The sequence below is a fragment of the Alosa alosa genome, chromosome 8 (assembly GCF_017589495.1).
Source record: "Alosa alosa isolate M-15738 ecotype Scorff River chromosome 8, AALO_Geno_1.1, whole genome shotgun sequence".
NCBI lineage: Eukaryota > Metazoa > Chordata > Actinopteri > Clupeiformes > Clupeidae > Alosa > Alosa alosa.
Window position 1 is genome coordinate 5,834,810 of NC_063196.1, and position 9,331 is coordinate 5,844,140.

Sequence of the window (9,331 nt, forward strand, 5' to 3'; positions counted from 1 at the left end):
CATGATGCGAGCTTCTGGGTACTCAGATTATGCGACTTCAAGTACTGTGGCCCGACAAATCTCGTGAGAATCACTTTAGATAGCTTTTGCCTGTTGTTAATCCTTCACCTCCACAACAACAGCATTTTCATTATGGACAGGGGGGATAAGTCACGAGAAGTTTGTCATTTACAACAGCAGAGTAAAATATAAATATAGCACAACTCTAGAGGGAGCTCTACAGTCACCAAAAATACCTAAACCTACATAGTGTCTTTAAACTTTGGAATAGGCTACATCATCTCTATTAGCCCATTTCACAAGATGGGGCCGCTGTGTAAATCAACTTCCTGTGGAAGAGCACTGTCCCATAGACAGCAAAAGAAAAGTCCACAGGAAAGACAGAAACAGGAAGACGTTTTACCCTGCCAATTAAGGTATCATTAACATTGATGAGGCCAGACACCTGGACACTGTGAAATTGGTCTATTGGGCTTATATACCAACCAAAATAACCCCAAAAAAACAACAGCTCATTTGCATTTAAGGCAACAGGCCCCAGAAACAGCCTATTCTGAAAAGGACTGGTGAGAATGGAGGTGCTGAGAATGTGTAATCTGAGAGGAATTTTACACAAACAGCTTCAGGGACATGTTTTGTGCAACCCATATACCTATTTTGACTTGTTGAAAAAGAAGTATAATATGGGACCTTTAAAAGTGTTCTGCGAGTAATGCTGATACCTTTTTTCACAGCAGCTATTTTTGACATGAAATATGTGGCAGGTCCAGGTGTTACTAATGACATTAAACGGAATATTGACATAAACGGAATTTGAACAATAAACTGATTCAAAACGGTTTATTCCCAGCATGAAAATGTGCTCATTCATGCTGGAAATAAACAGTTTCAATGGTTTCTGGCTGGAGTTTTTAGAAAGAATGGTTTTCAGGCGACACATTCTCCGTTTGCCTGTAAACGAAGGCCACAAACGAAGGAAAATGTCTCAGTTTTTCAAAATAACCATGTATGTGTAAATGGGGCCTCATTTGTCTCCTTGTCTTTCCAAAAGTGTGTGCGCTGTTTCACCCTGATTAGGAAAGTGCGTGAGAGACAATTGGTTAATTTTATTCTAATTTTGTGCGTGATTGAGCATGTGCAGGCCTACAACACTCTTCCTTCTGGGAGCAGATTCCGTGTTTTCATGGCCCAATATTCCGTTTAAAACAGGCATATGCTAGGGTGTGCAAACGGTTTATTAGTAAACCGAATATGGCCTTTTTCGGTTTATTTCAATCAGAATAAGGTGTTTACAAGACACATGCATATTCGGTTTATTCCCAATAAACTGATTCAAAACCGTTTATTGGCTGTATTCATGGGTTTTATCAGGTCCCTTTCCACAGGTGTATTAATCAAGCACCATGCAGTCTGCGTTCATAATCTAAGTGCTTGATTTTATACATCTGTGGAAAGGGACCTGATGAAACCCATGAATATGAAAATGTGATGATTGTTGCCCTTCTCTTTTTGGATGGGGGTAGAGATGAAGTACACCTGGAGGTTGAGGGCTGCTCCTCCTGCAGCTGACTCACAGGGGTGTTGTGGTAATCAGCTGCACCATAATCACCATACTTTGAAGAAGAATTTGATCTTGTCCAAAAAAACACAAATGACTGTAGATCACTTTATATTGTGGTAGTTCCATTTCAATTCTGACACATTGGGCGCATAATATTGGATGGGTTGAAATGTCTGCCACTAGTAACAGCGAAAAACAATCTTAACAAATACACAACTGTCCTCCTGAGTTCAATCTATCAAAGTCAATGAAGTTAATCGAGCAGTTCAAATGTAAATCTAGCTCCAAATGAAAACGAGATCTTCCCAGAAAAGTACAGAAGTAATTGTGTTTTCATATGTAAAGGATGTCATGGATGGTTCGGGTAGTCTATATGCCTGTGTCTTGAATGATGCAGTGCAATTGTGAGCTAACTAATAAACTTTTCTCTTCACGATTTTGCTTAATGATGGATTTCACTGAACTCCAGGGGATGTTCAGTGACTTAAACATTATTTTGTATCCATTCCCTAACTTATGCTTTTCAATAAGCTTTTCTCGGAGTTGCTTAGAGTGTTCTTTTGTCTTCATGGTGGAATTTTAGCCAGGAATACTGATAAACCATATACACATTCACTGGACTCAGGTAACCTCCATTTCACTAATTGTGAGACTATGAGCACCACTTTCTCTTGGCCTGCTGGAAAAGGAAACCAGTATCTCCATAAAGCTTGTCAGCGGATGGAAGCATGAAGTGCTCTAAAATCTCCTGGTAGAAGGCTGCATTGACGGCAAAGATTCTAGAATAGAGCTCCGCTATAGTGACTCCAGCCTCAGTCCACTCCTTGTGATGTTCCCCCATGTTCTTGACTCAGCTTTGCTTAACAATCCTTTCAAAGCTGCAGTCATTCCTGTTGCTTGTGCACTTTCCTCTTTCAGTCAACTTTCCATTAATATGCTTTGATACAGCCAGCCAGCCAGCCCTTTCTGCAATGACCTTCTCTGTGTTACCCTCCTTGTGGCGGCACTAGAGTTGATTTCACATGAAATGACCCTGATCTGTTGACTTTCAGGTTCTTATTTGCAACTCAACCACTAGAGGGAAGTGTTGGTTCTTCACTGAAAAACAGAACGAGCTTTATCAAATAAACGCAAATGAAAGATAGGGGGCTCACTTATAGTGAGCAGGAGACAAGTGTCTTAATTCAAGTGTAGCCTATTTTATTAGTTGTTTATGGTTGCATATGGGTAATCAAAGGGTAGGCTACATATTTTCTCACTTTTTGTGTTCAATTAATCTGTGATATTTTAAGACTCTAATTAATAAGGCTTATTTCAATAAAGTGTTAGCCTCTAAATTAATCTCCTAGAATTTGAATTTAGCCTACTTTCATTACTTCTAGCGGCACGAGCAACTCAATCTGTGCAGATTGATGATACACTATACAAAGTATGAATTAGGCCATACTGCAGTTTTATATATACCTGTAATAAGCCACAGACCTAGCTTTTATCACTGGACTCACACGTGTAGCCAGGCCTAGTGGCAGGTGGAGTCACGAACCTTTACCCACCTGTCCACCAGGCGCAAGGCTCGCTTTTCCGACACTTTTTTATGCCCAGTGGCCTCACGCGGCTAATCCTCTCATCTGACGTCAGGAGCAATGGCGGACCTGGATGGAAGCGACGCGTCTAACAGCGCGACCCAAGGTGAGAGGTTTCGGTGGATGAATTTTAAAATATACATTTGCTCCATCGGTGGGTTGTTTGAGAAAGTTTCCTAAACGATATTATAAGTTTTCCAAAGCGTGAGCATGAGCGCGTCATAGTCTGCACGAGCGTGCCAACTGGGAATAGCCTACCTAATGATTGGAAGCAGTGAGCGCCGAGTCACGGGAACGGGATTAACTATCAACGACTGGCCACGGTGGCCGGTTTATGCATACCTTTAACTAAGTTCAGCTATTAGCAACATTTAAATGGACAGCGACTGTCTTCACTGCGTCACTAAGATACTTTTGAAAATTACATACATTGACACCTGTTGAACATTTAGCTATGTTACATTCTATTTAGCAGGTGTATTACACCAGGCTCAGTGTCTATGCCGCGGTTTTACGGATGCAACAGGTGCATTTTCCCACGACTTTTTACATTTCGCCTTTTATATTTTGAATTTGTATGCCTATTCGTCGGGAGGCTTTGATAGTAGCCTAACACAAGTTGGATAGCCTACTCAAAGATGAAATGCTATTTTGCCATCTTAAAACTAGGTGTTGTGATAACACAATATTGAAGCGTTTGGAGAAAGAAAAAAAACATCCCGTTGCAATATAAGGCTTTGTTTCAGCAACCTACACAAGTGGTTCGACAGCTTGTTTCGATAGAGACGTCCGGGTTAGGCTGACCGGGCTGCCTGCCGGTACGCTAATCCCTTGCGGGTTGTCCTGGTTTAATGCTTAGAATGTTTAGCGACCCACCGGGAACGGAGAATGAAAGAGCCGGTTACCCTGGCACCAATGTCAAAGGTGTACTGATCTGAAAAAAGTAGTGTCTTTAAATTGTGTTGAAATATCTGGGTCTAGCGATTGTGTAAAAATGGGACAAACTTGTGTTTGAAAGTTTTCAATCGGTTCTGTGCTGTTATTGGAGGTGTTCATGGGTTAGTTTGCTGTTGAGGGGAAAGGTTGAAGTGGGTGTGGAGTATGCGTGCCTGTTGGCTACGTGTAGGTTGTTTACCTTTGTGTCGCACTGTGTGGAAGTCAACGTTTTACTTTCTGTTAGAAGGGCGGCCAAAGATCACAATGCCAAGTGTGTGTGTGAGTGTTGGGAGTGTGAGGCAGGTGGTTGATGAAGTATGCGTAGGTAATGTGTATATGGTGGATGGCAATATAATTGTGATTATGCATAGGTTATATGAAGGTTTGTGAAGAGCATTTCTTTTGGATATTTGGATTAGGTCTTTAGTATCAGTCACAAATAATTACATTACGGATCTGATGGATCATTGGATTGCTTTGTGTGTGTGTGTGTGTGCGTGCTAGGGGGATTAAAAGAGGGAGAAGAGAATGCTGCGGAAAGAGAGCAGACACACATGAAGGTTGGGGCTAGAAGGAAGGAAGTGTGTATGTGTGTGTGTGTGTGTATGTGTGTGCGGGAGAGAGAAAGTGGGTGGGGAAGGTGCGCGGAAATGTGTCCTTGGATAATAGAAAAGTATGTGTTTTTGGTGGTGTCTTTGTTTGCAGGCTCTCAGAAAGCAGAACAATGTGTTTAAAAGAGGTGCAGTGTCTCCTTAGAGCATCGTTTCCCAACCTTGGGTTCGTGGGCCCCCATGTGGGGTCTCCTGAAATTCAAATGGGGTCAGCTGAGATATTGGGTGTCTTACAATCGACAGTGCATTATATAAAATATATACATATATGAAAAACCCCATGATATCCAAGTTAAGTAACTAATTGGATCATTCATTACAATCTAGCTATGTAAGATTAAACTTAGACATCCCCCATGATGAGATCATCATGGGTAATAATGCTTGATAATTGTTCCAAACAAAGTAGCAAAACAACCAGTCGAGTTAGTCAAACAAACAAATAAGCCTGCTAGGACATTTGGGGAAATAAACCGTTCTCAACTGGATGTAAGAACAGAGATGAGATGCACTCTCTCTCAGAGCGTGTTGTGAATGATTGGGGTTGCCAACGTTTTGTGGCATCAAAATAGGGTCACCTGCCAAAAAAGGTTGGGAACCCCTGCCTTAGAGAGTGTGTGAAAAGAAGTAGCTTGGGCAAAAAAGGTGTTTTCTCATGTGAAGTTGTTTGGGGGTGGGTCCACCTTGAACCCTGCCCTCTGGACAGTAGGTTTTAATGTCAGAGTGTCTCAAGCAATGAAAATCCTAAAGTTTTGTCTGCGGACATATCCCTACTGTACAGTACATCAACAATGCATAAAGAAACAACTGTAGGGTAAACTTTACAGTGTCAACAAATTCGAAAGACATGTAATAGGAGTCCAACTGCACTAAAGGGTCCAAAGAAACAAATAGGATTAGAGGGTCAACTCAAAGGGGTCAGCAAACCTCAAAGAAATGTATACAGGATCACCTACAGAGTCAGCAAATCCAAAGACAGTGATTTTGTGAGTGACTTCAAAGTTGCGCCGGATGAGAATAATAGAATGTAAGGGTGATTTCTGTGTATAGGCACTGGCTGGGCCAGCCGTGTCTGTTCACCTAATGTGCCCTCTTGGCCTAAATCAGCCCTCTTATAGACTCACACGTCATGGGTTCATCCTCATGGTTTGGAGATCTCTGGTAACTGCCTGACTGACAGCACATCATCCTGGTTGTTGCCATTGTACTGTGTGCTCAGGATTTTGCCACTGGCCTCTGTTCTGTGTGTCCCTCCCGGGCTCCTGTTGACCTCTTGCCATTTGTCCAGTGGTGTCCGGAGAGTAGGCTATATGTGGTCTGCATGGCGTGTCCATTGTGGCCTGAAATAGGTTGCTGGGGAAGTGTATTTATAGAGTTTTAATGGGATTCACCCAGATTCACGGTGAAGACTGTGAGACTACTGTCAGCCACCACAAGTGTCTGAGAGATGGAGGGATGGAGAGAGAGCCAGACAGAAAGAAAGAGAGAGGAAGGGAAGTAGAAACAAATATATTGTTAAACCCTTAATTGGGATATTGTACCAAGTATACAGTATGTTTGCCTGAATACAAATGTAAAAATGTACACAAGCACAAAGTCTAGCATCCTGCCAATGAGATGCGTGGAAACTGTAAGGCTGTGTTAGACTGCGTCCATGTCGACAAGTACACATCATGCACCTGTTCTTGCAGAACCCGTTAGAAAGCAATGGCCAAGAGATGCCGACTGGGCAGTGTCCTGACAACTCCCTGTAGATAACATCTGAGAGGATAGGGGTGTGTGTATGAGAACAGGCATTAATGGTCAGATCAGTGGTCTTTTGTGTGTGTGTGTTATCATATTTCATATCGGGCCTTTCCTCTTGGCCACACCTGACTACAGTCAGTCACCTTCACCCATATGCTTGTGACTTCTCTTACACACACACACACACACACACACACACACACACACACAGGCAGAAGTGGTCCAGCATGAAGAAATGAAGACCTGTATAAGTGGACCTGAATAATGTGACAACTGTACTGTGTGTGTGTGTGTGTGTGTGTGTGTGTGTTGCGCTTGTGCTCAGTAAAAATGCATGATGGTACAGAAAGGAAGACAGTAATGATTGTTAAATGGTTTTTAAAAGATAAAATAAATATATTATTCATCCTGAAGGAAACTTGACTGTCACAACAGCACCATCCTGTGCTTGTAAACTAACACACACAAAGTAAAATAAGCAAAATCTGTCATTAGCCACATGCAGTCACATCACATCCCCTCACTAAAACAGGGCTGAATTCAACTGCTTCACATGCTGAGATCACCTCTCTCTCTCTCTCTCTCTCTCTCTCTCTCTCTCTCTCTCTCTCTCTCTCTCTCTCTCTCTCTCTCTCTCTCTCTCTCTCTCTCTCTCTCTCTCTCTCTCTCTCTCTCTCTCTCTCTCTCTCTCTCTCTCTCTCTCTGTGTGAGACAGACTCCACACTTCTCCTAATCTGTAACACCCACCTGGGTAAAGGAGTGGCACGGCTGTGTGCACATTGTTGTGTTTTTTGTGTGTGTGTCAGTCAGGGTTCCCATCCCTCATAGTCCTATCCTGTTTAATGTATAGTAACCACCTGGATGACATGACAGAACAACTGTCAGTCCTAAGATTGTGCAATGTTGTGATGTGGCAAATTCAAGGACGGGGGACAGGGGGCTGTTGCTAACAGTCCTGTCAGCAGTGATGGGCTGTTTTATTTGTCAACTTCATGCACCTGCATAGAGCTGCTTGCACAGCGTTTGTTGTGTGTGTGTGTGTGTGTGTGTGTAGGGGGGTGGGGTCCATGTGCTAAGATGAGCTCAAATTACAGTTGTATGCTGCATTGTGGCACTGTGTGTTGAGTCACATAAACATGGTGATCTTGTACTGTATAAAGTAGAGATTAATGATCTTATAAATGTGACTCCACCTTAACTCTGTGCTAGATTTTTTGTGAGAGTGTAAGAGAGTGAATCTGTCTGTCTAGAGAAGGGACCTATGTCCCATTGTTTCCACCTGCACAGTGACACAGTTGATCATGCCACTGCTCTATCTATCTACCCTCCCTCCCTCTCTCCCCCCTCCCTCCCTCTCTCCCTTCAATTCAGTTCAAGAAAGCTTTATTGGCATGAATGTTTAATCAACATTATTGCCAAAGCTCAATTACATGTACACATAGAAGGACAAATATGTTCAACAGAAGTGCAGCTCTGTCTCCACAGCCCCCAGACTGCAGTCTCTCTCTGTCTCTCTCTCTCTGTCTGTCTGTCTCTCTCTCTCTCTCTGTCTCTCTCTCTCCGTCTCTCTCTCTCTCTCTCTCTCTCTGCCTGACCACCTAACAGAAGTGCTTGGTGCTGAGAAACCAAGTATCATCACTCATTCACACACACACACACGCACGCATCGTCATCCCAGCAACCATTTACTGGCTCATGTTCCACTCACGCTGCACTAAATATTTCAGCAGTAAAGAGACGGCAATCTCCCTGTATGTGCGTGTGGTATGTGACTCTGTGCTCTCTGTATATGAGGGACCAAGAGTGAGTGAAAGTGTGTGTGTGTGTGTGAACAGCTGCATCTCTGACGGTGAAGTGGAAGAGAAACACAGGAAGGATGGAGGGAGGAGAGAAAGAGCAGGAAAGAGAATATTCTTATCGGTCGTCTATGAAGTGGATTAAGGACTGCCTCTTTAAGCCTTCCTGGAGTCGGAGTTTCTCTCTCTCTCTTTCTTTCTCTCCCTCCCCCCCTCTCTCTCTCTGCCAGGCAAGTGAGAGCACTGAGCACGCTCGGATGGACAGTAGTTTGCCGGCTAAGTGCTTGTAGTTAGCATTAGCTTTTAGCACTCTGTAGGGGGTGTAGGGAGGAGGAGAGTTCTGGAACAGGCACAACCCCATCCTGGACACACACACACGCACACACATGCAGGATGCCGGCCCCCCCAAGAATAAAGAGGGGGGGCCCCAGTCGGTCAGCTGTCCCTGCTCTCTCCACCATCGCAGAGGAAGAGGAGCACCAACGCAAACGCAGGAGACGAAGGAAAGCAGGTATGGGAAGAGGGGGAGGAAGTGAGCAAGAGATGTGAAGAGGAAGATGAGGGGTGGGGGGGGTCAGGAGATAGGGAAATAGAGAGCAAGAATTACAGAGCAGAGTGCATCACAGGGTAGTTAGCTTGTTGATACCTGAGGAGAATCTGCTGTGTGTGTGTGTGTGTGTGTAAGAGGGGTTAATTGCCTTAGTGAGTATGAACCATTCTTGAAAGATGACCTTGTACCAGTCTGGTATTTGACCTGGTGACTAAATAAGCAGCGACCTCTCCTTTTTTATAATTCTATAGTTATAGATATGGCAGACCTTTTGTCCAAAGTGAAGTAATTATTATAGACTTCATAAAATAGGTTGGTATTACTTGATCTGGCATATTCCTAATAGTAAGTTGGATAATGCGTTAGGGTCATATGGTCATTTACCAGTGGTCTCCTTGCAGCGTACCTTGAATGTAATTCCACTTTTTGGAGAAGTGTCTGAAATGATCATGTAAATCTAATAAAGAGTCAACCACCGGACTCAAAACGGAAGAACCATTACAATAAATCAGAAGTCAAATGTTTAATCTTTCAGTCAGCACAGGTCT

The 9,331-nt window shown here is 43.3% G+C and overlaps 1 protein-coding gene across 4 annotated transcripts in view; it reads left to right on the top strand.

Annotated features, from left to right (window-relative positions):
• The first annotated feature begins 3,107 nt into the window (after positions 1 to 3,107).
• Positions 3,108 to 9,331, top strand: part of map7b (microtubule-associated protein 7b) — a 36,310-nt gene continuing 30,086 nt past the window's right edge. For 2 of the 4 annotated variants that reach the window (XM_048251021.1, XM_048251022.1), the window contains exon 1: positions 8,525 to 8,744. In XM_048251021.1, coding sequence (XP_048106978.1) covers positions 8,627 to 8,744 — 118 coding nt within the window. In that variant the 5' untranslated portion in view covers positions 8,525 to 8,626. Of the gene's footprint in view, positions 3,251 to 8,523; positions 8,745 to 9,331 lie in introns of those variants that run through there. The other 2 variants (XM_048251019.1, XM_048251020.1) reach the window with 2 other exon arrangements.